Raw genomic sequence first — 26,514 nt, forward strand, 5'->3', positions numbered from 1 at the left:
TATTTTCATCCTGTGCTAGTCCCCCTCCTTGGCCCCAGCGCTCCGAGTCCGCGTGTCATTTCCCTTTAATAGTTCATCAACCCACTCTGTTCTTTTGTACGGAGTATACCCTTTGGTACAACATCAGCCGCTTGATGATCGCCCATCCCCCCGCAACCCCCTCGACCTCTTCCCTAAAGAGGACTGCACTTTCTCACCTGATCCTTCCCGCCCCATTTACTACTAGACTCCCAATTCTATCCCGCCTCGTTCTCGTCTAATCTTCCTTCACTCTCCTCTTACTCTCACCCTCTCTTTCTCTCTCTCTCTCTCTCCTTTCCCCTCCCTTCCATCCCCCCTATATCTCGTCGCATACCGATGATGGTGATCCCGCCGTGATACGCAATTTCGCCATGGCCAACAACACTGCCCCCGGTGATGGGATCACCGGTGGCTATACGGGCCAGTCGCTAGGCATGAAAATTGCCATCGCAACCCTCGCCGGCGTCACATGGTACAACGCATTCGAACTGGTTATCCTCATCTTCGTCACCTTTGCCCAGTATCGCGGCCTCTACTTCTGGAGCTTATTTGTCTCCTCGGCCGTTGGATTAATCCCATATTCGCTTGGCTTTTTGCTCAAGTTCTTCAACCTTACATCCGCCACTTGGCTGCCGGTCACTTTCCTAACTGTTGGATGGTGGGCGATGGTGACCGGCCAGTCCTTCGTTCTATACTCTCGCTTGCATCTAGTCCTCGCAAACCAGCGCATCCTCCATCGCGTACTTTTCATGATCCTCATCAATGCGGTCCTGCTACACATCCCGACCACCGTTCTGACGTACGGCACGAACCTAACACCCGCGGGCGCAACCTTGAACGATTACAAGACCGCGTATAACGTGATGGAAAAGATTCAAATGACCGGATTCTGTCTCCAGGAATTTATCATCTCGGGTCTTTATATCTGGGAAACCGTGCGCATGATTCGCCTCGACCCGGATCAAGGCAAGCGCAAGATTCAATACCAGCTGCTGATCATCAACATGATCATTATCATCATGGACCTGGGTTTACTTGTCGCCGAGTACCGCAATTACTATATCATGGAGACCATGCTCAAAGGCGCGGTCTACAGTATCAAACTGAAGCTCGAATTCGCCGTCCTCGGAAAACTGATCCACCTGGTTCACAACCACGTCTGGAAACCCGAATCCTTCCCCAGTCCCCGCGATCTCCCCGATTTCGTCGATGCGACCCGTGTCACCTCCGACCTCACCCACGCTACACCAGTACATTCTCAACCTGTCCGTGCCTGGATGGACGATGATATTTCCATCGCCATGTTCGAACACTCGCCCCCAGCTGACCAACCGACTGGCAGCTCGGACACCTCCAATTCATGGAGCAGTGACACTCGCATTCACAACGGAGACTCCCAGACCAAAGACTTCTCCAGCTCACTTCGCCAGTACCAGCGCAAGACTGCCAAACTGGACGAGAAACGTGAGAAGCCTGGGTGAAGTGGGAAAGCATCCATTATGAATATTATAAATTCCTTTTTCGATGGCTTTTCGTCGTTTTCTTTGATGAGTCACGACTTATGAGATACGCCCCTTCGCTGAGATTCTATATCCTAAACACCCCCAACCATCTTACACTTGGATCGGACGCCCTCCGAGGCTGACTAGAGGAGAATACGACGCCATGCAACATGCCGATTGGGAGACTTGCCGATATGCGTCGCATCCACATCCTCGCCAGCTGGACCTCCTTCCTCTCGAGGCTTCGCGCCGGGCCACGATTCTCAGGGACCGAATCTTCAATTCCCCGAATCTCCGAATCCCCGCTGATCTGGCTTGGGCCATGTGCGGCAAAAAGATCGGCTTTGGGCCACCCGCACCGCAACAGGACACCGGGGAAGGGATAACGTCCCTGGGCTGCCGGTCCATTGGATCTACTTGTATATAGCAGATGGACGCCTCTTACATAAGAAGCGGCTTTTCTACTGGCCATGATGAGCCACATGGACCTATCATCACAATCTACATTCAATACACTTCTATTCATTATTTATGCATTGCTCGAACTATAGTATTCTCTTGATTAATCCTTTCATAACGTAAGAGGCGCGCGGAGAATTGTCGGATGTTTCGAAGGTTTTGACCTCCATGTGCTGGTGGCAGCTCCACCTTTTTTGGACTTGCCCCAACCCCACGGGGGGGAAACCAGGCCCACTTTACGTTCATCTACACTTCTTCGGGAAGGTCGATATGTCCAATACAACCGCGTCGCATGGCTTAAATACCACAAGGGTCTCTACCATCTCTTCTAGAAAGACAGGATTGTCTCTAGAAGAACCGGCATCATGAATAGCCTCCTGAAGCTGTCGCTGTTCGGGAGCCTCGTCGCTGCCACAGCACAAAGTGGTGACGCAGTAAGTGGCGCTACCCCAACATACTTTCAGTAGCTTCATCCCGCTCACTAGTTCCCTCCCTTCCCAGCGCCTCCACGCCCGCTCTAGTGCCCCAAAGTGTGATACCGCCGCCTCGACACTATCACTAAGTGACCCACCCTACGACAACTACTTCTACTCAGACTGCAATGTCGCCGCACAAGCGGTCATCACGAGCCCGCTTCCACAAAGCGACCTCACCCTCATCGGCCCCCGGCTGGTCGTAGCCTGGCCCGCAGGTGATAGCGGCGTATGCGCATACTTTGCGCCCCAGAACGGCGTCAATGGCACCTTGTCCCTTGAAATGGTCAATTCGACAGTTGGCCAGCCCCTGGGTCCCGTATACACGGCAGGAGCAAACAGCTCTGCAAACCCCAGCGTCGGTATTCAGGGCGTGTTACGCTTCAATTCCTCTGCGACTCTGACAGTTCCTATCCTGGGTAGTATCCGTACTATCCGCGACTTTGTCGAGGGTCCTAGTCTCCTGCATTCCGAGATCCAGGATGCTATCCAGTTCGTCGCGAATAACGATGGCAGTGCCTCGCTGCAGCGTACATGGCTGGACAATGTTACTTCTACATCGCTTACCTTCACTCCGTATTCAAATGGAACGAATGGCAAAGTGACCGTCTCTAACCGCACACTCTCCTTCACGGCTGGTGACTACCTCATCTCTGCGTCTATGAACTACCCGCAACTCACGGCTCTCAAGCCTTCGTCCGTGCTAAACAGTGCCTCTAGCAATCTGACCACGACTAGTCCAGGCCAGGCCGCTGCGCTATCGTTCTTGTCGTATTCGGAGAAGTTGTTGGCTGGTGCGTGGCGCTTCTTGACGTACTTTGGACGCGACTCGATGATCTCGGCGCTGCTTTTGGAGCCGGTGCTTAGCTCGGGGAATGGTAGTGCTATGGAGGCTGTCATTGGGGCTGTTTTGGAGCGGGTGAATCGTACCGATGGTAGTGTTTGCCATGAGGAGACTATTGGGTGAGTTTATCGTGTGGTATTGGGATTGCAATTTTTGGATTGGAGATGCTGATTGCTACAGTGACTATGCCACATGGACGAATTTGCAGAACAATATTACTAGTTCTGCTATGGGCTGCGACTACAAGATGGTGAGTGTTTACCGAGGGGTGGTGCACTATGCGGTAGATTTCCTTATACTAATGGATCACAGATCGATTCGGATTATTTCCTTCCTGTTTTGATGCAAAAGTATTTCCTGGACAACCCCGTTGGACAGAAACGAGCTGCGTCTTTCTTCAAGTACCTAAGCCTCTTCTCTCTTTCCTTTGATCTCATGGCTAATGCAAGAACTAGGACTTCGGCTGGATTGGTCAATGCCGAGAACCAGAATCTAACTTGGGGTGATCTTGCACTGATCAGTGCCGAACGCATCATGCGTCTTGCTCGTCCGTTTGCTGAGAAGCAGACAAAGGCCAATCTGATTCATCTCAAGGATGGACAAGTCGTCGGAGAATGGAGAGACAGCGAATATGGTATGCTTGAACCCCCATTGCCGAGCAAGCTTTATCTAACATAACATGCAACAGGCCTTGGTGGAGGTCGCATCCCTTACGATGTAAACACAGCCCTCGTCCCAGCAGCACTTCGCTCCACCGCCGCCCTGGCTCGCCAGGGTATCTACCCCAAGCACAAGAAATGGTCCAAGCTCGCCACCAAGTACGCCCAGGTCTGGGAAGAAAAGACCCTTGACTTCTTCAAGGTGTCCATCCCTCAATCCAAAGCCCAAGAACTAGTCGCATCCTACAAGAACGAATCATCCTTCCCGGGCCCCGACCAAGCCGCCTCAATCACCGACGACGTCGTCTTCCACGCCGTCGCCCTCGATGGCAACAATAACCTGACAAAGGTAGAAGTCATGAACACGGACGATTGTTTCCGCCACTTCCTCCTCAACACCACAGATGACACCCAACTAACCCCCTTCCTCAACAACTCCGCCACCAACATCCGCCGCACCTTCCCAGCAGGCCTAATGACCTCCGCCAGCATGATCGTCGCAAACCCAGCTTTTGGCGGAGACTCCGTCTACGCGCAGAACTGGACTACAGGCGCATACCACGGCACGGTTATTTGGTCCTGGCAGCTCGCCATGATGGCCAAGGGCCTGGAGCTCCAACTCGGCCGGTGCGAGTTGTCCACTAACTTTTCCGTCTCCGGCCGATACGGCCAAGCGAAAAACAAGGACAACGGTAATGTTGCTCCAATCCCGGCTTTCTGTGCAGATGACTCTGTTTACGGGAATGTCAAGGCGGCGTATAATGAGCTTTGGGACTCTATTGAGCAGAATGAGAGTCAGCTTTCTGGGGAAGTCTGGTCGTGGGTTTATCGGGATGGTGATTTCCAGGTTACGCCTTTGGGAGTGTTGCCGCCGCCTGGTGGTGGTTCGCAGACTGGTAAGTTTTGTTTGCCTTGTTGAGGTACCTTGGTCCTACCAAGGTACTTGGTATTCGAGGACTTATACTGATTTGTTGATGATGCAGAATCCGATATTCGGCAGTTGTGGTCGCTGGCTTTCCTGGCTATCACTAGGAATAAGGCTTACCAGTAAATATGTCTCACAGGGAGATGAACCCCCCGCTGTATCTATACTATTGGGCATCCTTGATGAAAGTGATGTTTTGAGTCATTTTTGTCTAAGAAATTGAGTTCCCACAAACGGGGTCTTGTTAAGGTCTTGGATGGAAGGATGTCCTAGCCGGCATGCATTCAATATTCTTGGTCCTTTCCAGATATTAGAACCAAATAAATTGAAGAGTAAACATCTTTGAAAGCCCTCATCCACTTCCACGGATTCTACAGTGCGTGCTTAGACAGTATTGAGACGGTCAATTCACAGCACCGGCCGACCAGACATCGTCATTGTGATACCTAAAAGATGCGTGAGCTGCACCGAAGACCATACAGGAGCATTGATTTGGCAACATGGAGCTTTGTATGGTCATCATAGTCTATAAACTGGTAGAAGTAAGTCTCAAAGCTTGACCGATGCTATCCGCACAGTAAATGAAGGTATCTTCCCTATAGACTTGGACTCAACTGCTTAGATGAAGTTTAATGGCGACTACTTGATACAGACACATGCAGAAGTTCCCGAGCCGCATAACTCTTCTGATGGTTACACTGCGTTTTTATTCTCCTTCTGGTGATGTATTGCCAATTTCTTCGGCAGACCTCAACGGACTCACAGACGCACTGGCACATGCTTCCTAACACCTCACCATGGAGGAAGGTAGAATGAGTCAAGTCTAGAAACGGGGCGCAGTATGCTGTGAAACAAACAGTCAGCGCTAATGATTATGATATCGTTAGAAAAGAACCCCCAATAACCCTTATTGCTCGTGCTGGTACTACCTAAACGGAAGGAGTCTTGTTCGGGCCGCATGACCTCAGGGCCTCGTGGCAGGTTATCAACTTGGATGAACCGACAAAAAAAGCATTTACGCATTCGTCCACGGCTAAACATGGTATACTCCATTTGTTCGAAGACTTGGAGCGGTGAAATTTTCTCTAGATACACGTTTTGAATACATTGTTGCCGAAATGCGGAGCTTCACGCATGACATCCCCAAGGCCTGAGGGCAGGCCCACGAAAGTCGGGCATAAGAGGACCAAGAAGCCCCCTCTTTGAGTCTGATTCCTGGAAGCTTTCAGAGCAAAAGGCTAGATATATGTTGACTGTCAAGTAACTTTATCGCCCTGCTATTGTCTTCTCGCCATGTCAGTGTACGATCTATACTTCTCATTCGGGAAGCCTGGTACCTACACCCTAGATCACACCGAGGGGCATTGTAGGTGAGTTGAAGTGCAAGATAAGGAAATAAAAGGACTAGACTGATCGATACCCAGCCAGCGCATGCCAAATTACTACTACGAATGGATCGCAAGCCGTCCTATCAAAGCAATCAAGAATCTAGCATGTGACGCACACGACAATATCTTCATGGTTTGGACTCCAGATAATCGATCTCTAGGTAATAGCCATTCAACCCGAGATAAAAAGAAATTTGACTCTGAGATCCTACAAGTATGCAAATCCCGCCTCGATCCAATATACCTCCCACTGCAGAGATTCCTCGCCATAGAAGGAGACGTCAACTGTCGAGTCCAGTTCGGCCCTATAATCGGAGAATACTTCGCCACTAGTGAAAGGACAGGACGGTGCCAATGGGTCTCCCGCCAACTTGGCAGGGACATGAGCACTGAAACTGGACGGTTCAAATCGTGTACCCTCGGAATTTACGATACTTATGTAGCCATTTTCACCGATGGTTCGGCCAAGTGGTCTCTCGGCGATGAATATCCGAGTCTTCTCAAGATACTCAGACGTGTTCGACAGGGTGATCTGGTGGTATGCGTTTTCTACCATTGACTTCATCCTGGAGGGTTGATGAGCTGACTCGTGGCTAGTTCGCCGCTCTAAATCCCTACCGAGCTAACGAATTCTTCGTCGCCCTCGCGGATGGAATAGTGCATATCAGAGCTAGTGCATTGGTCGAAAAACATGTTCTGGATATTCTGGGTCAGTATCCCAATTTGACGGTTGTCACTAGCGATGTCATCAGGTATAATCGTACTGTATCTGGGGACCAGGGACTTCCGATAAAGTCTCGAACGAAGGATTTTGTTAAATTCATAGCTAAGAATGTGGCTGGAGGGGTGATTTCGTCTGCGGTGGCTGCTACTTTTTCTTGCGCTGTGATGTGAACAAGTTATTCGCTACGAAATGGATGGTTCGATGTTAGGGTCAATTGGAGTACAAGGTCAATACCAAATTGCCGAAATCAATTGGAATGATTATGGTGCTATGGGTATGATATTGCATACCCAGAATACATCAGACAGCCCCCGGGTTTGAGTAACGATGGAGAGAAACAGAAAAGAGCATGACATAACGCCTGCAGGAAATTCAAACAAAGATTTCACTCTATGGTCCATAGAAGTGACTTTACTCGGCTTTCTTCTGCTCCCATACCCCAGACTCAACCTTCACAAGCTCAAACTCGCGGTACCCCTCGACCAGGCCGTCGGCCAGCTTGGTCAAAGCAACCCACGCAGGAGTATATTGTCTGGCTTCAGTCAACGCCGGAATGAGATCGGGGTTATTGTCATCGCTCCAGAGACACGAAATGCGACCCTTGAGAGATCCAGCCTTTTCAGCTTGGGCGTCGTGCTGATTGAACTCAATGTCCACCGTCCACGAGCCATCCCATGTACGGCTCCAAAGGCGAATCTCTTGCATTCCATCTGCAGCCGGCTTGATGAAACGCTTATCAAAGGCGGAGGATCCGACAACACTGAAGGTTTTGATGGGGTGGCTATCCATCGTGATACGACAAGTGCGGGTGTTCAGACCCGAAACTTCAAAGCGAACGGAGCGAGTGCTGCTCTCGGGACGAGAGATGCTATAAGAGACCCAGTCTACCGAAGGACCAGGCGATGGGGCAGAGGCATCGTTGCTGGGAACAACGTGCGGTTCGGCGCCAGGCCAAGAGCATTGCAAAAGCTTTCCGTGTCTAACATAGGTCTTGCAAGCTGTCTGGCCCTCTGCGTTGGGTAGACCACGGACAACGTCTTCAACGAAGGGGCTGACACCAGCAAGATAGGCCGTGGAGTTGCCTCGGTCCAGATCGACTTGCTGCGAGAAGTAGAGCTTCACGCGGTTGGAGTCGGAGAAGGGGAAGGCGACCAGGTTGTAGATGAGAGTGCCGATGAGGACCAAGAACAGGAAGACCGGGATGTGGTAGGTGAAACGGTGGATGTATGGCAGGATCGGAATGAGGATCAATGTGATGAAGAGCGCCATGAGCAGGTACACAACCAACGTGGGATCACCGTCCTGGCCCGTTTGGTACAGAGCACTAGTCGCAATCAAAGATAAAGGGGCGAGAAGGGTGATATTAATCGGAAGGGTGAGAAGCAGCTGGACCACCCAGGTCCAGCTGGGCATCGACGCACTCCACGCTTGCTCATGTCCATAGACGTTTGAATCTTTTTCTTCATCCTCATCAAGTCCTGGACTGGTCGAGTAGTCGCCAGGAACGTTGACGTAGTTTGCAAACGTAGTTCGCTGTTGACCACGCAGCAGAGACGTCGACTCGGTTGGCTCCTCATCGGCTGCTTCCTCATCCTCGTTCTCGGTGCCCGTGCCAAGTCGGCTGCCATAGCTGCTTGGCTGCCGTGAGTCTTGAGACAATTGACCGACGTACTCTGACTTTCTCGGAAGAGAGAAGAGTTCAAGGTAGGAAATCCACGTGGCCAAGAAGATGCCTGCAAAGTAGAAAAGTGTGAAATAGCCACCACCCATTTGACTCTCATTCTCGACAACTGTGGCGAGAACCAACAAAGCCCAGGAAATAACAAACATCCACGTGCAAGTGTACACTCGGTGGAAAGCAGATGGGCGTGCGAAATCAGCAACGCAGGACACGAACCAAGCAAGGAAGATCCAAGCAGAGATCATCATACTCCACACGGCGTAGGTACTGCTGTGTATGATGAGCGGGTTGATCTTTGCTAGCATATAAGCAAAGCCAACAACGACAGCGGTAGGAATTCCGATCAAGAATGGGAACCGGAAGAATCCTCGAAGACCTTGGAGTGAGACCTTCTCATCACTCGTCTCCAACTGCACCGACGACCGGAACAAATACATCTTATCTGCCTGAGACAGGGCAATGCTAGTCACGAGCAAAGTCAAAGGTGCCACAATCAACAAGGTCACGGACAGGGCGAAGAGAGTATGCAGACGGAAGACAGCGAATGCGCTGCCGAACAAATCGAACCAGACAGCCTTCGTACCTTGGCCATTAGGTACGTTGCCATCATCTCGGACCCGACCATCGAATCGGTCAGTATCGTCAGAAACAAGCTCCTCGGTGGTAGCAACCGCCGCAGAAAGCATATGCCACACAGAGTCCATACTGGTGTGTCGCGCATCATCCTGATCAGTATGGTACCTCGCGCGCGGCTCGTAAAATGCAACATCTAGCCCGCGCATTCCCATCTCACCATCAAAGACAACGTAATCAGTCTGGCTACCGACCAGTTCGAACCCGTTTGCGCTGACTATAGATCCGAAGGGGTACTTGGACTTTGCATATGCCTGGGTGACTTCAGTATCCGTGCTGCGGAACAAGGTCGCCCGACCACCAGCACCGGCACCCTCCAGGTTAAGGAAGGTATGCGCGAACTTGGCCATCGGATGCTGGCTGAACGCACGGGCGCCATTCAGGTAGTCCTCCTCGCCGTTGTTAAACAGCACCACCAGGCCGCGACGCGGCGCATGGCCGGGCGAGAGGAAGTACTTGACCAACTGCAGGCATGTCACGACACCGACGCCGTCATCTGTAGCTCCATAGCCAGTTGACACGCTGTCGTAGTGCGCGTTGACCAGCACTCCGCCCTTACCGGTGGGCAACTTCCCCGGTGTCTCCCACCAATTGTCCTTCTGATCTTCCCAACCGCGGATGTAAACGAGGATATTAGTACCTTCAAAGTACACGCCGCTGCGTTGGTCGAAGAATGTCAGGTTCGAGGCCAGATCATCAAAGACGATGACCTCGGGTTTTTTCTCATCCGGCTGATAAGCTTCGGCGGGCGGGGCGGATCGCTGGATCGCGTCGATGCGCTCAAGTAGCCACGCGCGCACATGGTCGTTTTCATGCGAGTTATACGGGTGATAGCCTCTAGTGAGTGTCTGAAGGTCCTGCCATGCCTCGGTGAGGTTCAATCCTTCGGGGCTGGTTCGGGGGGCGGCCGGGACGTTCAGGTGGATGACTAGGATAGGGATGATCAAGGCGAGAAACACCGCGGTGGTGATGATGGTCACCGGCCACGGTGTAAAGGCCAGGGGATTTCTGGCCCTAGGAGGAGCCATCGCCGGAGGAGGTCGAAGCAAGTGAAGCAGTCGAGGGCGAGTGGAAAGGTGAGATTTGGAGAAGGGAAGCGGAGTGCGGGGGGAGCTCTCGAAGTTTGACGGTGATTTACGCTAAAGCTAAGGTTACAATGAGGTTGCACGACACCAGCCCCCTCCCTGCATTGCGAGTTCGATTTTGAAATAACCCACGAGCCTTTTTGAAAAGTGTATAAATGCAATGTAATTCAAAAAATACCTAAGTAGATAAGACATGGAATAAAGGCCGTTAAGGCCGTGATCGCTACCGCACAATGCATTTCCTAGAATAACAGACATCGGAGGGGGGTAATTTCGCTCATATGGGTAGAAATATGACAGCTTGCGAGGTGTTCCTGACGCCAGGCGCTGACGGAGAAAGGAGGCCAAACGGATGGTCAAGACAAAAAGCAGAGGATGCAAATCAAAGTGAGGGGCCTCCGGTTTAGATCGACAGAGACGCAAAACAAGAAGAAACAAAACAGCTGGCGATAGAATGGGTGTGCCCCCCAAAAAAAATCAAACAAAAAGGAAGAGAGCGGAATTGGGTATCGTATCATTGAGAGGGGACATCCATGTATTCTTCGTCGTTGATGCCCGTGGCATGCATCAGACCGGTCATCCGTCCCTCGTCTTCGTCCAGTTCGTCGTCATCGTCGTACATGGTGGCTTCGGTTTCTTCGGGATGGGGCGAAAATTCACGGTTCAGGTAATCGCGAAGGCGAGTCACGCCTTCGCCGCTGAAAACACAAAAGACGTCTCTTTGCTGTTGGGTGAACTCTGGTGGAGCTTCCCGACAGAACGCCGTCAGGTTTTCCCGAAGGAATGCTTGCACGCCAGTCAAGCTCAAGTGTGTAAGGCGTGGGCAGTTATTGATCAGAGGACGAATTCCCTGCATAGAAAATCAGTATAAGATAGCCAAAGCAGAAGTTTATGAGGGACGGGGAGGAGGGACGTACCTTCATGTCCAGGCCGACACAGTAACTGAGATGAACCCGCTCCAGGTTGCTGACCATCGGGTGATTGGCTCTAGGAGGGTGGGCCAGAGCAAGAATACTTTGGTTGGTGATAGCTTGGCATTTGACCAGGCCAATACGGCGAAGCTTCGGCAAAGTAGCCAGCTGCTGTACACTGAGATCGGTCAAGCGGTTGCAGCAAGCCAAATCGATGTAGCGAATGCGGTTACAAGACTTGATCAGTTGAATGACCGCGCCGTCGGTGATGTTTGAGCAATGGCCCAGATGAACGTAATGAAGATTCTTGCCCAGTTTGCAAATGGCAGAGACCGAGCGATCCGTGATGAAGCGGCACTTGGCCAATACCAGGTTTCGGAGACGAGGAGCAGCGCTCACGATCCGCTCAACGGCGTCATCTTTGACATTTTCACAGGCCGTCAAATCGAGAATGCGCAGGCTATCAAATGTCATTCGTTCGGGCAGGTTGAGGAATGCCGAATCATTGATCTCCGTGCAGTGTGCCAGTCGGAGCTCCCTTAGATGACGTAGCGTAGTAAGCAGCGCTGTAACTGAGGGGCTAGTCACCAGCTTGCAGTCATGCAAGTCAATCTCCAGGATTGCTGGACAGTTCTCTGCAAACGATAGGATCGACCGATCAGTAACGTTCGACACACCGTTCAGTTTTAGTCTTTTAATGTGACGGCAATTCTGCGAGACAACCAGCAGCGAATCATCCGTGACTTTGGAACATCCCGTGATATTCAAGCCTTGCAGACGCGGACAATTCCTTGCCACTGTGTAGAGAGTGTGATCGGTCAAGGATCGGAGGTCAGAAACATCCAGTGCTTGGAGATGTCGGTTGCCCTCCACCAGATCTGACACGCCTTTATCCGTAAGTTTCGAGCAGTTTGTTAATGTCAACCGCTCCACTCGCTTGCACTGTGTAAAGGGGACCACCGTGCCATCACTGACGTCCTCAGTCAACGCGGATAGATTGAGCCGCTTGATGAGATCCGCATAGGCGAAGAGGCTATCGGGCTGCCCCACGGATGACGCAACGCTCTTTAGGTTGTCCCAGTTATTGCACGAAGGGCGATGCCATAGAATCCCAACGCTGTTAGAAGCCCAGTTTCGGCATACCAACATGCAGTTTAACATGTCGACTGGCGACGCAAGCTTGGAGAAGATTGCGATCAAGATCTCGGGAGGGAGGCGGCCGATCGGTGGCACCGGGGCAGATCGAGTCGCGTGCACGTGGAGGTCGCGGAAGGTAGCGACACCAATCGACGACTGGGAGTCGTTGGCTTGAGCCATGAAGAAATCAGTATCATCGTCTGCAGCGCGTTCCGGGGAAGTCGAGGAGGAGGTTTCGGAGGGTGCTTCGCTCGAGAGACGAGCGGAGGGGCGAGGGCGTGGAGGCATCTTGGCCGCCGGGGAAGAGTCGGTACTCGAGGTCCAATTCGATTTTCTTTTCGGGTCGTCGTAAGGGTGAAATCTCATTACTTCGTGAAGGGTGATAGTTGCATGGGCGGGATGTGTGTTGTTGTTTGTGTGTGGTGAGGCGAAGGATGAACGAGAGAGAGTTTGTAGTTTGGGATCTCCAAAGTCTCGATCGGGCAGGATGCGGGCCGATAGATCGCAGCCAGTCCTATTGATACCGATCAAGGACTCGGTAAGGCTGTTGTAAGGGATGCGATGAGGTCGGGGTGGGTGTCGTTTGTCGAGGGATGTGATGGGGCAAGAGGTGACGCGAGTGGTAAGTCTGAGAGCTGAGGATCGGAGCGCTTAGACGTTCCGAGATGACGATGGGTTAGATGGAGGAAAAATGAAGAAGGATGGGGGCCGCAAAGGTCAGATCAGAAGTGAGAACTGGTCAACGCATGGCCTGCAAGCCCCTTGAAGATCCCAAGGGGGAAGTTGTGCAGGGCGAGTGTGCGTAAAAGGGACGCAGGCGGCAATGGAGGGGGATGAGGCAAATGCGGCCGGTCTCATAAGCGCGGAGAGTCGCCAAGCTGCTTATCGAGATGTGATAAGATGGGGGGGCAAAAATGATTATAAATTCATCAGGAACGAGGAAGAGAGGTTCTTTGTCTATTGTTGTAGTCTCTACTACTGTAGTATACTACCGACTCTAGGGCGCTTGATGTGGTCCCGTGCAGTTGCAGCTGATGATGTCCCGATGGGAAAGACTTGCCGATCGGCTTGACTACACTTACTATCCAGGTTCTCATTACAAACACGGCAAATCCCATATCCAGGGAGTTATTCTATAGGTAACTATGGTCTTCTTACAAAATATCAGTTCCCAACATTTCGATCGGATCCCTTCACCCACTCGCGCAGCACGTTCTTTCGAATCTTGCCCGTGCTAGTCTTGGGCAACTCCGCCACGACCTCGACCTCACGTGGGATCATGAACTTGCTGATGTCACTGGCATTCCGAGCCCAGTTGATCACATCAGCCCCCTCTAGACTCTTGCCCTCTTTGACCGTGATGAATGCCTTCGGTCGCTCTCCCCAGTGGCTGTCGGGAACGGACACGACGCCGGCCTCGAGAATGTCGGGATGCGTGGCGAGCATCGACTCCAATGCCACGGAAGAGATATTCTCGCCACCTAATCACGCAGTTAGTGAATAATTCACAATAGAACGCAAATTGTTAATGGTTAGTTCCACTTACCACTAATAATGATATCCTTGGAGCGATCGAGAATCTGGACTGCACCATCGGGATGCCAAACAGCCAGATCCCCCGAGTGCAACACCCCGCCCGCAAAGAGCTTCCGAGTCGCCTCGGGGTCCTTATAGTATCCCTTGGCGCAGATGTTTCCGAAGAACACGATCTCACCGATCTCTTTGCCATCTCGCTTGACGTCGGTGATCGTATCTTCGGGCACCTCGGTCTGGATTACCCGCACGGGCAGACTGGTGATGAAGCCATGGCCCTGCCGGGCCATCTTCTGGTATTTCTCTTTCAACGGGATAGTATCCCACTCTGGGAGGTAGTATCCCTTGGTGATCGGTCCATACGTCTCCGTCATGCCGTAAACGTGCACCGGATGGAGATTCAGGTTGGTCATTTGCTCGAAAAGGTGAGGTGTAGGTGGACTAGCTGCCACAGTAACCCGAACTGGCTCGGGAAGCCGTTCGGCTTCTTTCGCATTGCACAGAAGTGTGTTGACTGTCGGTGCCGCGTTGAAATGGCTAATATGCTCTTCTTTCAGTAGGCGCCAAATCTCGGGGTAGTCGATCTTGCGGAGACAATAGTGTGTGCCACGGACCGCAGTAATTGCCCACGGGAAGGTCCATCCTGTAAACTCGATTAGTTTTCGGAGCGCTCGTGAGAACATCATATATGGGGTAACTTCACGAACCCATCGCATGGAACATGGGCAATGTCCACAAATACTTGGCCCGTCCCTGGTGGGAATTCAACCCAGACTCGATGATATTGCCCAAAGCTGCCAGATAACAGCCTCGATGGGTATATTCAACACCTTTAGGTCTAGCGGTAGTGCCGCTGGTATAAGCCAATGCAATTAAGGATTCTTCATCGGCGGCTTGAGCTTCGAGACCCGCCCAGCCCTGTGCCCCGGTCTCCGAGTCGTGTTTCAAGCCTTCTAGCACTGCATCGTCAAAGGGACCCGTCAATTCGCCTTCGGTGGCATCGGTATCAGTATCCAAGATAATCGGAACGTTAGGATGTTGCGACCGGTAGGTTTCAAGGAGGGGGACAAATTCCTGGTCCACAATGATCACGTCTACATCGCCGTGGTCAAAGATATAGGCGATGTCATCTTGCTTTAGGCGGTAGTTGACAGCTGAGTTTTTTTTGCGTGTTAGCCAGGATTCTCAATTCGTCAATTCTTTCTCATATTGCGAAACGTACCAACGTTAACCGCACCGGCCGCGGCAATGCCAAATATCGATTCCAAGAACGCCGGAGTATTTGGGCAAAGAATGCCGACTCTGCGGAATCCCTTCTTCTTCAAGAAATATGCCAGACCGCGTGCGCGGTCTGCGGTCTCGCTGTAAGTTCGACGTAGGATTTTGTTGTTTGCGGTAACATGGTAAATTGCCTCGGCCTGGATTAGTTCTCCTCGGTCAGCGGCTTGTTTTCCAACATGGAGCCCAAGATAGAGCAAGACTCATTCCAAGGTGAATACCCCGAAATGAAAATAATCTGAAAACATACATTCGGTTCAATTGCTGCCGCTCGAGGAAGGAAAAATGTCGGTGAGAGCGTGTGATGGTTGATGCGATGCTCGAAAGGAGCTGGCGCCGGAGACCCTGTCAAATGGCCCAGCAGGCCCGATAGTCGGGACGTAACACTGGACATGATATATGTGTTGAGAGTGCCTATTGAAGCAAAGCACGATATTGTTGTTACACGACCGAATTGCTTTGCAGGTCTATGCAACGGAAGGGAGGGACAGGGGAAATATGCCAAAGTAAAGTCGGTTCAGCTTGTTGGAGAAATGCGGGGAAACAGTCTTCTTAGTCAGGGTAACCTCGGGGCCGCCGTCGCCGCCGCTATTGCGGGCCGATCATCTTCACAAGCGGGTACTCGGGAATTCTGGCCGCTGGAAATAGTATTGAAGTCAATGATCTGAATAACAACGTGCTCTACAGAATTTATATTCAGACCTGAGGCTTGACGCTGGGTGAAAATGGAGGGCATGTAAAATGAAGCAAATATTTGCTCGACTATGCTTTTGCTAGACCCAATTCTAAAGCGCAGTCAAGAATGGCTTCTTTTCGGACACATGGAATCTATGGATGTACCGGAGACCCGCGGCTATATAGCCCGGATAGATGGATGAAGTATAGTGCAGCAGAGAGCCTGGGAGAATAGGATCATCATTTCCAATTGCAACCTCTGTACAGTTAGATGTGAAAAAAGGGCTGCATTGCAGCTACTTCCCGCTCCAACTCTTGTACATCATATTATAGATCTCAAGATCCTTCTTGGCATCTTCGACACTTGTCTTGATAGCTTTGCCATGCACAAATGCTGCATGCATTTCCTGAAGCTCGGCCGTATAAGCATCTTCGTACGACGACAGCATAGTCCGCCGCTGAATCTCGCCATGCTCGTTCGGCTCTTCCACCTCAACATAGATCGGCAGCCCTTTGACGTAAGGGCTATCGTACTGTAGGTACGAGTCAGTCTCTTCTTTCGATTAACAACAGAGCATGAATAGGCCACATACCTTGATTGTCACTCTCTTGTTAGCTCCGTACACTGCGATATGGGCATCAAAGACTGGAACGCCATCAATACCACTCTCATAGGTGGTCGAATAAGTTGAGCCATCTTGATTGCGGAAATTCATGATGGCGCTGTAGAAAGGATCATTTGCAGACACGCCAACGACACTCTCGGGGAAACCAAGGACTTCACGCATGAGAGAAATATCATGAGACCCAAGGCTACCAAGGAAGCGGCAAAACTTGCGCTTTTCATCCGTGATCTCCTGGTTCGGGAACGCCTCTGCAAATAGAGCTTCCAATCGTGCGTCTCGCTCCTCTGTTGCCCCGGCAGGGTAATCAGAATTTTTGACCTGGAATGTACCACTTTGGTTGACGAACTGCGCATTAGGTCCGCTAAAGTCACGGACTCGTGCATACAGGATTTTAGGGATGGTGGCAATCTCTCGCTTGAAAGCTTGCAGGAAGCTGGGAGCATAGCGACGCATATAGCCCACGAAGACTCGGGCACCTCCAGGTGCATTCTTCTCGGCCTCGATGATCGATTCCATAGAAGGGAGAGACAGAGATACCGGCTTCTCAATAAAGACGCTCTTGCCCGCTTTGAGGCTGGCAATAGCTAGCGGGGCATGGCTTTCATCCGAGGTGAGGATGAAGACTGTTTGGACGTTGTGGTTGTCAATCACCTCTTGCGGGGTGGTGGTCTTGTGTGGGACATTGAACTTGGTCGCGCAGTGCTCTACCGTGGTAGGTGACAGATCACAGATGGATTCAATCTTAAATAGGTGCGATAAAAGCAAGAGACAAGGCCCATGACAGACTTGGAAGACCTCCTGGAGGTAGATCATTAGCCGTATGTTCAAGATCCAGGGAGAGATTTCGTACACCGGCACCGATAATGCCAAGACCGAGTCTTTGAGGAGAAGACATATTGTCGGGGATACGGAGTGGTCGAATCAGGGGCTCGATTGGAATTGACCTGTGATATCTTTGGTCATAGGTTCAAAAGCTGGGTGGCCTCATTACAGTCGGATGTTGGAAGTGGGTCTCGTTGAACATCCCACCATGCGGGGACCAGTCTGCTCCGAACCCTCATCACATACAGGGCTCCCCAACGACTTCATAGTCCAGCGAGCCTCGGACGTATAGTATGAAATTTTCAGTGTTTTGAGAAACACTCTAATCTTTGTTAGATACAATCTGCTGGATTATATCTAAAGAATAAGGTATATGCAAATAGCGACGAGATGGCGGCCAGTTTGCGAATATATCTGGTGGTCTAGCCTATATCTTCCAACCCAATACACCAAATCCAGTTTGCTTTGAAGTTCTATATACTGAAGATATCTAGGGCTATATAAGCCATTGACCTTGAATTCTAGACTACAGCTGCGGTAATTCATCAGTATCGGAACAAGATCTCATTCCTTCGAAGATATTTCGGAAATAGGTAGACGCAACTCAATTTGTTGCAGAGCTAGCGATGGCTCTGTCTACCGAGTCTTAGTATACTATTTGGCATTAGGTTGATCGGCGAGGAAACGGTGTTGCATACTCTATATCAAAGATAGTATAGCCATAACTGGGTGGTTATCTCCATGTAGAGTGTCTTGGACTCGTCCACCAGGCATGGCTCTGCGTGCGCGGGATATATATGCAACCTCCATAGGGGCGAAGGAATTTTCGAAATGGAATAGATAGAGAAGACCGAGGTAGATGTTTTTGAGCTACAAAAAATGCCTGAATGTGAATAGCTAGAACCAGTCACAACCGTTGTGCGCGAGGGCATGAATAGGGCTTCAGATCTAGACAATTTAGATTGTGTGGAGACAAGTCGGGTCGTTGGACGGAACTCCAATTGCTAACCCTTAACTAGATAAGCTCGAGTGATAAGGCCGAGATAGCGTCATAGGACACTAAATCGCTGGGCCAACGAATATTTGTGTCAGGTGGAGCTGGTCGAGCAAATGTCTACGAAGAGATACAAAAAGAAACGAGAATTAAGGTGCGCGCGAGGTAGAAGAAAAAAATAAAACCTGCATCGTCATAAGATCATGTTGAACTCTTTGTGAACTCTTGAAAATTTGTTTTGGATTAAACCGCCACGGCGCGAGACAACAGCCAGCTATTTTAGACAACCTTTCATCCCGCGACTCCGTTTTTTCTGCTTTTGAGAATTTCCGAAGAAACCCAGTAAATCCCCCGCCAGATCACCGTTCCCGATCCCATGTCCGTCACGACCCAGTCAAGGGCAGTGGTATTCACAGAGAATGAAAACAAGATAACACAGACGGGGGGTCCAGGCCCAATAGAAAAAGGTCGATCTCGGCTTGCCGTTCAAGTTCGCTGCAACAAAACCGTTCGCGATCCCAACCCAGATCCGTCACTCACAACAACCGGCCGCTCTTTATGAGGTATCTAGTAGCCGAGCTGAGCGAGCTGGCTCTTGGTCTTGCTGTCAACATTCGCACCCTGCTCCGCCTTGGCGAGGTTACGGCGAGCGGCCTTCTTGCGCTCGTAGTAAGCCTTGCTCTTAACCTTCCGGCGCTCCTCAAGGCTGTAAATAGAAGATTAGTATCATTTCGAGCCAATATCGTAGAAACCACTCCAAGCAGGGTGTGGTAGATTGTAACGTACCGAGAAACGACATCCTGGTACTTCCAGCCAACCTCGTGGCTGAGACGGCCAACGGTGCAGTACTTGCGGCCGGGGCGCAGACGCAGGACACGGAGGGCCTGGGGAACGACAACGCGCTTCTTCTTGTCGTAGGGAGGGGGGACACCCTCGAAGACCTTCAGGCGCTCCATGGCGGCAGCACCGCGGGCAGTCTTGTGGGGAATCATGCCGCGGACAGCCTTGTAGAAGATGCGGGAGGGAGCGCGGAAGTGGAAGGGACCACCGCGAGTGGGGTTGAAACGAGTCATCTTGCGGAGGTAGGCGTGGTACTTCACTGTAGGTCGACGAAAAAGTTCAAGTTAGCGGTGTGTTCGCCACAGAATGTCGTGGTTGTATCCTCCAAGGAGCCGAGTCGCAAAAAGTCACAAAATGCCCTGCTCTTGGTCCTTCGCTATCTTTTTCGACCACCGTATATAACGAAAGAAATCGGGAGAGGGTTGAACGTACGCTTCGCGCGGAAGAACTCGCCGGAGATGTTGAGGGCCTCACATCTCACAACGACGATCTTCTGGCCGTTGAGCAGCTGCTTGGCGACAGTGCTGGCCAGGCGACCAAGGAGGTGTCCCTTGCCGTCGATGACGACCTATATTCCAGAAACATTCAGTCAGCGATCACGGTCTTTCCGGGGTGTTCCACGCCAAAAGTTGAAGATGTTGAAGATTTGAGATTTGAGGTTTGAGAGGTGGCGGACGAGATCGATGGCATGGCATGCAAAGCGTTGGGGGATATCAGGAAACGCACCACTGGTTCGAAAGAGGACATCCTGCTCTGTCACCTTTGTGGAAAGGAAGGTTGGATGGTTGTCGGCGGTTGTTGTCGTTGGAGTCAAGTTCAACGCACACAACGAAGTCGGATGGATCGCAGGCGAAGGGGGTTAAGCGAGCCCCGACTGCACGGCTGTGTGTGGATTAGTGGGTGAGGGCCGCAGCCCTAAGACCGGCCAATCACGGGATCTACAGGTCACGTGGTGCGCTGCACTGCGACCCGCCTGCCGCCGAAAGCGCTGATTATGTCATCATTTCTATTTGCCCCAATCTTTGGAATTGTGGTGCCATCTCACCCACGCCTTTAGGGCATGCCATTAGGGCTGCTAGTGTGGCAACGTTCTAGAAATCCAATTGATAAGCCAGGGGATCGTGATCTACGGGTAGTGTGAGATCCCATTGGATGGACATCTCGGATTTCAGTCGGGTCTGTCAATACTGTTCTACTAATCAGTATCTCCCTATGCAGCCATGGCAATCCAATGATGCTTGGACCGATATTATCTATAGTGATCTCAATAGATTATGATGCCGGATCTTCGAGATCATCATGGAGAAGATGACTAATACGCATATATCCATCTAGATCGTGGGGAGTCAAGTACAATATGGCTGGTAGTGTGTGTCTTTTCGCAGTTTGAACGGAGTAATTTCGAGTTGTCCCTGGACTACTCTCCCCCATTCTAGGCAGTTAATCGCAGAAAAACACTTTCAATTAGGACCTGGAGACGTTCCTCTATTGTGCGATACCACTGGAAGTATGGTGGCCCTTACCAACTACTCCCCAGCCGGTCCTTTAAATAGCACGTGAATATTGCTCGTTGAGAAGTGGTCTCTCTTAGGAAATTCTCTGCAAATGGCACCCATGACAGATGCATATTAAGTTGTAAAGGATGTATGAGTATTTTGAGTTTCTTGTAGAAAATCGAAGTTCAAGTCACACCCAGCCGTAGTCACGACAAGATCTGTCGATATGACCGAAGGCAACGACAAGGTAGCGGCCATAATGATTTTTTCTCGTGGAATAGCTATTCAAGCCCCTATAATTAGCATCAGTATCACCAGAAGAAGCAATATACCAAATGTTAGAGTAACTCGAGACAATCTCGCGGCCATGCTCGGACTAAGCCATGATGTTATCGGACTCATAGAACTGGCATGGCAAGGCGCTAATCCGAATAACACACACAATGTAGTATCAGCGTCTGTATTGGTATCTGAAACTAATTCCATACTGTCCATACCAGCTTCTCTAAACGTGATAGATACCATGTTGTGATATCTTCCTCTTGGAATTTCCGTGCAGCCAATCCTTGGTCTCTTCCCCGCCTGCGCGAGGAGAAGATCATTTGAATATTCTAGATATTCATACTCATATTCGTCGAAATGATGCCCTTGACACCAGTTGTGGAGTGACGTTACGACGTCCGGAATGGCGTTTCCCAACGGAGGTACTTCGAACTAGAGAGAGAAAGCCTTTTCTGTTCCGCACCAGTGCTGAATACATTGTCAAGATTAAGGAGAGCTGTGCGGTGTTTTTAGAGTTCCGATTGATGACAGAGGGCAGGCTTTACAATCAGTTTCCAAGTTTAGATTCCTCCACGTTGTAGCTCGTAGATAATTAGTGACCAAATCTTAAGGAAAAAGCAGCTACTTTTGGGTATGCAGAAACCACACTATTCCTTCTCGAGTAAAAGACGGATATGGAATTTGAGCTACTTATCAAGAGAAATATGGGATATATTTCATGTAAATTTCTACTTTGGTCAATGGAGACGAGACGTAGATATAGTCGAGGGGCTCCTAATCAATAGAGCCACGGTCGACGAGAGCACACGAGGAGGAGGAGCATTCAAGGTCACAGGGAACCTTTCAAGCTTTTGGCCATAGTCCCAATTTGTTATCTAGACATAGTCATGTTGATGGAAATTTCCTGGATACCAGTCACATGGCTGTGTTTGGTAGATAGTGTAGATAGGCTTCCTTGCCCTTTCTAAATCTACTTTTCTTATCCCTCGTCAATCTCTCTGGACACACCGTACCAAGAAGTCATAGACGAACCATCCTCCATACAGCAGCAGCGAAAGGGTATCCTACTATCTGAACCAGATTGATAAGAAAGGGAGCAGAGATCGATACAAAAGATGTCCAGGTACCACGACTCTACATCTGGCGGCTACATACATTTAGGAAGCAATTCTGCAACTTCTCTGGAATACGGGGGCCTCATCCCAGACATCTCTAACCAACACTTAACTGCTCTTGTTATGGGAATCAAAGCAATAGGAAGGGTAGTGATCCGAATTTGGCTCGACGGCAACGCCGACATGGGAGCTTGTTACAAGGGTTGATAAGGGAGGCTATGGAGAAGGACTGATCTCATCTACTAGAACTACTACCTTGTAGGGCATATATAAATTCGAAAAAAACCTCTCATAAGTCACCATCACAACCATGTCAAACTCTACTTCAATTTGCTGTAAGTTTTGGCCCATATTAATAGTAAAGTGCTGCTAAAACGGGGCAAAGGAACTCTATGATAGGAAGATGCTATCAAATTGAACAGCATGAAAGGAACAGATGGATGTTTTCGTTTCTCATCCATAATGGTACTAATATTACCACCGAAACTAATAGGAAAGGCATACCATTTTCGGTGGCTGTTAAAAGCTGTTTGGTAGCATTGCAGAGTTCTCGAGGAGAAGCGGCGTCTCAGCTTTAGCACTAATAAAACAGATTCAGTATACTGGCAGAGTTCCACTCTCGAAGGGTATAACACATCATCCAGGTCCTCAGACTCCTTGTAGAATAGGTATTAATGATCAATTCATTAACTGCAAAAAGACTTTTTCTTGAGGGAGAGATCCAGCTTCTCTACCTTTAAGCCTCGGTTCAAGAAATAGCTCTTGTGTGTCGACTCCATGAAGAGCCGCATATCTCTTAATAAATTTCTCCTCGATCATAGATAGCTGGGATTCACAACTTTCCCACCAAACAAATGACAATGACAACATCACACCAATAGATAGTCATGCAAAGCACGGATATTTCATTTATGGCCACCAATTCAAACACCCGAGACATGGATCGGGCAGGGGTTATATATTTTGAGTCATTGGTTCTATTAGTTAACAAAGACACAGCCAGTGACCAGCCGTGCAAGCCTGCCCGGGCAAGAGCCAGACCTGGGCACTCTTTGGGGTGCTTAGGCCTTTGTTCTCGGGCACATTCTCAAGACCAGCTCTTTAAGCAGAGCCTTAGAAATGCTGCCCTTTGTATACAAACAAAAGTATTGCTACGGATACATATACGCCCATCAAAGCCTCACTGAGACACGGGCCAGAGAAATGTATCCATCGGGTAGAATACGCTTACCCAAGTTCCTAGCTGCATTAGGCCACTGCTAGCAGTTTGCGGCCATGTGCATTAGCAACGAGGCTTGGGGAGAACGCGCCGTGATGTGTGCGTTCATTTCAACTAGACCAGATGGTGATATTGTCGGCACTGTCGTCGGGATACCCTGTTACTGGCGGGCAGCAGAGGGTAGAATAAAGCAACTTTTGCACCCGTGGACCTCTTCTTCTGATCTAGGACTGACTATACCAAGATCAGTGCTGGCTTGGAAACATCAAGCAGCAAATTGCGCCTGCGCTGGGCAGTGAAGAACACCCTCTATCTTGCTTAAATATTCAACTGCCGGTCCCCATCGTTAAACCTGGGTAAACCATGAAGCCCTATTACGCCTTGCACATACTATAAAGAGCGATGTGCATTTGCCAATGCTATCAGGATCATTTGAGTGGCCGCAGCGAACAGGTAAATTGCATATATTGGCGGACATCTCGCCCTCCGACAGGGCGACCATGCATCGTAAACCCACACATCGTAAAGCCCACGCCTCATATGTGCATCTGACTTCCTCCCCGGCTCCCAGTCAAACTATCCTTGATCCTATCCCGATACGGCAGCTATGGCCGTAGGCAGCCTTCTCGAAGCAGACTTATCACGACGGGGGAAAACATTATCTGCGCACGGCACCTGCTCACAGGTGCAGCGATGCATATTGTGGCTTGAGGGGGGACAGGCTCCGATCCAGTGCATGGCCTAGTGTCAAGCAGGAAAGTTCTCGAGGAGCTTTGGCCTTTTGCTTGGTCATGGTTGGTCGCTTTGATGCATATGTTACCCTTGTCAAGGAGCCGGGTGGAGGGGGAACTGGCATCCGGCGATGCTGTCAGACTCTAATGGCTTACATCATTTGCTGCTACACGAACTGGATGGGATCTGCCATTGGCTGTGGGATGCTTAGCCAATGCCCGGAGTCTTTTTGCAGGTTTGCCATGCAGGTTTGGTTTCGAGGCTGCAAGGCTGGGACCCGTTGGACTGGCTGACGGTCCCGAGTAATGCTCCGGTGGGAGCCCTGATCGGCCTGCGAATTGAAGATGGTCTAGCTCTTGCAGTAATAGTAAGTCGCCGGTATATCGAAGATATTACTAGATGATGCTAGAGATTGCAGTTACGAGGTACTTCTATGTCGAGGAGCCTCCACAGTAACAGCAACAGCAACCCCGCACTAGCAAGTTGTGGTACATCAACATCATACATCATACTGTGGTCTATCCGCACCGTTGCGCATCTGACAGATCGCCCGCCAAAGCCGCCGCAAAACTGTGATATCACGCCCCCCATCACATCTCCCCCTCCATCAGTCATCTGCACTGCAAATCCCCCTCCAAACTCAAAGCCTCTTTCCCGGTCTCGACCCCCCCTCCATCCCCAATAAGCCTATCACCCTATCACCTCTGGCGCCTATATACCCGCTCTCAGTGGTTACCGGCGCAATCTCTAGAAATCCCGCTACGCCAACCATGTGCGATATCGCCCACCCTCCCCCGACACGGATGCTCTGTTGAGCTGCATAGCCGATCATCTGGAGTGCAGGGACTGGCTTTCTTCAGCCAGGTTTATCGGGTTTGCTTGCATGGGTTGAGGTGGTGGGGCCTGTATCACCTACCTCGTTTGGTATCTTGTTCGGTAGATCGTCTGGAGGAGTCTGGAAGAAGGGGGGATCTATTGGGGAGGGTCTAGTGCGGTGTTTTTTTTTTATTTCTAGAATGGTGGCTTGTCGATGGCATTTGTTTGATTGAGTGAAACATGACCTTGATGCAGGGGTTCATACTTGCATAGATTATCTAGCTTGGCTTGGTTTGTTGCCTGTTGCGCGTGCTTGATGGAAACCAGGTCCTTGTCGAATTAGTATTGTCCAGTGGGTGCGCTGATATTTTGTGTGTGACCTTGGATATATTCGCTGAAGCTATTGTAGGTCCACTAGGGATTCCACGATGATCAGATCGTTAGTCTGGATCGTAATGTCGCGGGTGTTTGAGTACTGATCAACTCTCGATGCAGGGCATAATGAAAGTGCTTCAGCAGTAGGGTGTTTGCAGGTAACGTTCCAACCCTATGTTTCGGGAGGAAGGACGCGTGTGTGACTTGACGGGTAATGCCTGTAGGACCGGAGGTTTTATGAATACAGTTTTGATCATGGCTGACGGCCAGAACTGGTTGGGATTGAAAGGTGGTAGTGGGAGGCTATTTGAGTGGTGGGCCTTTGCAATTCAGCTTCCCGGGGCTCATGTCTAGTGAGTCTGATGAGGTTGAATCTTGAGTCCGAGCTGAGACTCGGATACATTGTCTGACGAATAGTGAGCTCGCATAGATTGAGAGGCTATCGGTGATTTCATGGATTAAACGGATGAATGGATGAATGGATAGCGGCAGAGCCCATCACATTTCTTTCTTATTTCCGAGCATCAAATGACCGAGACATTTCTACGTACTAGATTGGACTAGACTGGAGTATAGTTATCCCGTCTCTAGACCACATGCTTTTCAAGAAATCCATGTCGCTCAACGATTTCTTACAACATTCCAGAAGTAAAAGCCCACGGACTCTACAAAAAAAGCCGCCTCGGTCTCACACTTACCGAACTGCATCCAGCTGATGCGTTCGTAGAAAATCGCTAGTTGGACCACAGCATCGGGTCCATATGACTAGGAGACAGAGATGATAATAACGTAGCTCTGTTTTGGGGGGGAAGTCGCAAATACCCTCCGTTTGCGGTACTCCGCACTGTATACCGTAGTAGGGTGGGGGCGACTAGCGATTGGGTTATTGGAAGTGTACAGCAGAGAGAGGGACACGTTGGATCATGGGTCCTGGTGGGACAGAGTGGATGGACTGAACGAGGAAGGCGATGAGGCGGGTCCCCAACCTCGGCCCCATTCCTGCGTGTCACTGTTGACCGACTGATTGCTTTAATAGTAGTAATATATGGAGTAGGCTTGGTGGGATGGGAGGATGATTCTAGGTTGCCAAATAATAATGACCGAGTGGTCGCGCAGGGCTCCGGGGCTATACTGGAAGTAGCATTTACCTCGTAAGTGGATAGGCATTTGATCTCAATACATCCAGGTACATGAACCACTGGACTGACGCTGCACGCTGACCAAGCTGAACCTTCAGCTCTGAGCAGCGACGATGACCAGAATTTAGAA

General features: G+C 50.4%; 8 protein-coding genes across 8 annotated transcripts; 2 read left to right on the forward strand and 6 right to left on the reverse strand.

Moving 5' to 3' along the window:
- Positions 1-392: 392 nt before the first annotated feature.
- On the forward strand, positions 393-1,502 carry N7496_009914 (uncharacterized protein; the record flags this gene model as incomplete). The annotated part of the gene is made up of 1 exon (XM_056702827.1): positions 393-1,502. One exon carries the CDS (start codon positions 393-395, stop codon positions 1,500-1,502), a length of 1,110 nt encoding a protein of 369 aa, XP_056551827.1.
- Positions 1,503-2,347: 845 nt separating this feature from the next.
- On the forward strand, positions 2,348-4,877 carry N7496_009915 (uncharacterized protein; the record flags this gene model as incomplete). The annotated part of the gene is made up of 5 exons (XM_056702828.1): positions 2,348-2,416; positions 2,484-3,418; positions 3,480-3,549; positions 3,612-3,933; positions 3,988-4,877. 5 exons carry the CDS (start codon positions 2,348-2,350, stop codon positions 4,875-4,877), a joined length of 2,286 nt encoding a protein of 761 aa, XP_056551828.1.
- Positions 4,878-6,479: 1,602 nt separating this feature from the next.
- Positions 6,480-6,836, reverse strand: N7496_009916 (uncharacterized protein; the record flags this gene model as incomplete). Its single annotated transcript, XM_056702829.1, has 1 exon — positions 6,480-6,836. One exon carries the CDS (start codon positions 6,834-6,836, stop codon positions 6,480-6,482), a length of 357 nt encoding a protein of 118 aa, XP_056551829.1.
- Positions 6,837-7,406: 570 nt separating this feature from the next.
- On the reverse strand, positions 7,407-10,337 carry N7496_009917 (M28 family metallopeptidase; the record flags this gene model as incomplete). The annotated part of the gene is made up of 1 exon (XM_056702830.1): positions 7,407-10,337. The coding sequence occupies one exon, from the start codon at positions 10,335-10,337 to the stop codon at positions 7,407-7,409; it is 2,931 nt and encodes a 976-aa protein (XP_056551830.1).
- A 571-nt stretch (positions 10,338-10,908) lies between these two features.
- N7496_009918 (putative ubiquitin ligase complex F-box protein GRR1) lies at positions 10,909-12,730 on the reverse strand (the record flags this gene model as incomplete). Its single annotated transcript, XM_056702831.1, has 2 exons — positions 10,909-11,244; positions 11,312-12,730. 2 exons carry the CDS (start codon positions 12,728-12,730, stop codon positions 10,909-10,911), a joined length of 1,755 nt encoding a protein of 584 aa, XP_056551831.1.
- An 876-nt stretch (positions 12,731-13,606) lies between these two features.
- Positions 13,607-15,647, reverse strand: N7496_009919 (putative AMP-binding domain protein; the record flags this gene model as incomplete). Its single annotated transcript, XM_056702832.1, has 5 exons — positions 13,607-13,923; positions 13,989-14,618; positions 14,683-15,129; positions 15,198-15,393; positions 15,504-15,647. The coding sequence occupies 5 exons, from the start codon at positions 15,645-15,647 to the stop codon at positions 13,607-13,609; spliced, it is 1,734 nt and encodes a 577-aa protein (XP_056551832.1).
- Positions 15,648-16,224: 577 nt separating this feature from the next.
- On the reverse strand, positions 16,225-17,449 carry N7496_009920 (Gfo/Idh/MocA family oxidoreductase; the record flags this gene model as incomplete). The annotated part of the gene is made up of 3 exons (XM_056702833.1): positions 16,225-16,461; positions 16,522-17,352; positions 17,405-17,449. 3 exons carry the CDS (start codon positions 17,447-17,449, stop codon positions 16,225-16,227), a joined length of 1,113 nt encoding a protein of 370 aa, XP_056551833.1.
- A 1,329-nt stretch (positions 17,450-18,778) lies between these two features.
- Positions 18,779-20,091, reverse strand: N7496_009921 (60S ribosomal uL13 domain-containing protein; the record flags this gene model as incomplete). The annotated part of the gene is made up of 4 exons (XM_056702834.1): positions 18,779-19,076; positions 19,157-19,469; positions 19,643-19,778; positions 19,933-20,091. Coding segments are annotated over 4 exons (747 nt in total), but the record flags the coding sequence as incomplete, so codon positions are not given.
- Between the last annotated feature and the right edge of the window lie 6,423 nt (positions 20,092-26,514).

The sequence above is a fragment of the Penicillium cataractarum genome, assembly GCF_028827025.1.
Source record: "Penicillium cataractarum strain IBT 29864 chromosome Unknown utg000008l, whole genome shotgun sequence".
In the NCBI taxonomy this organism is placed as follows: Eukaryota; Fungi; Ascomycota; class Eurotiomycetes; order Eurotiales; family Aspergillaceae; genus Penicillium; species Penicillium cataractarum.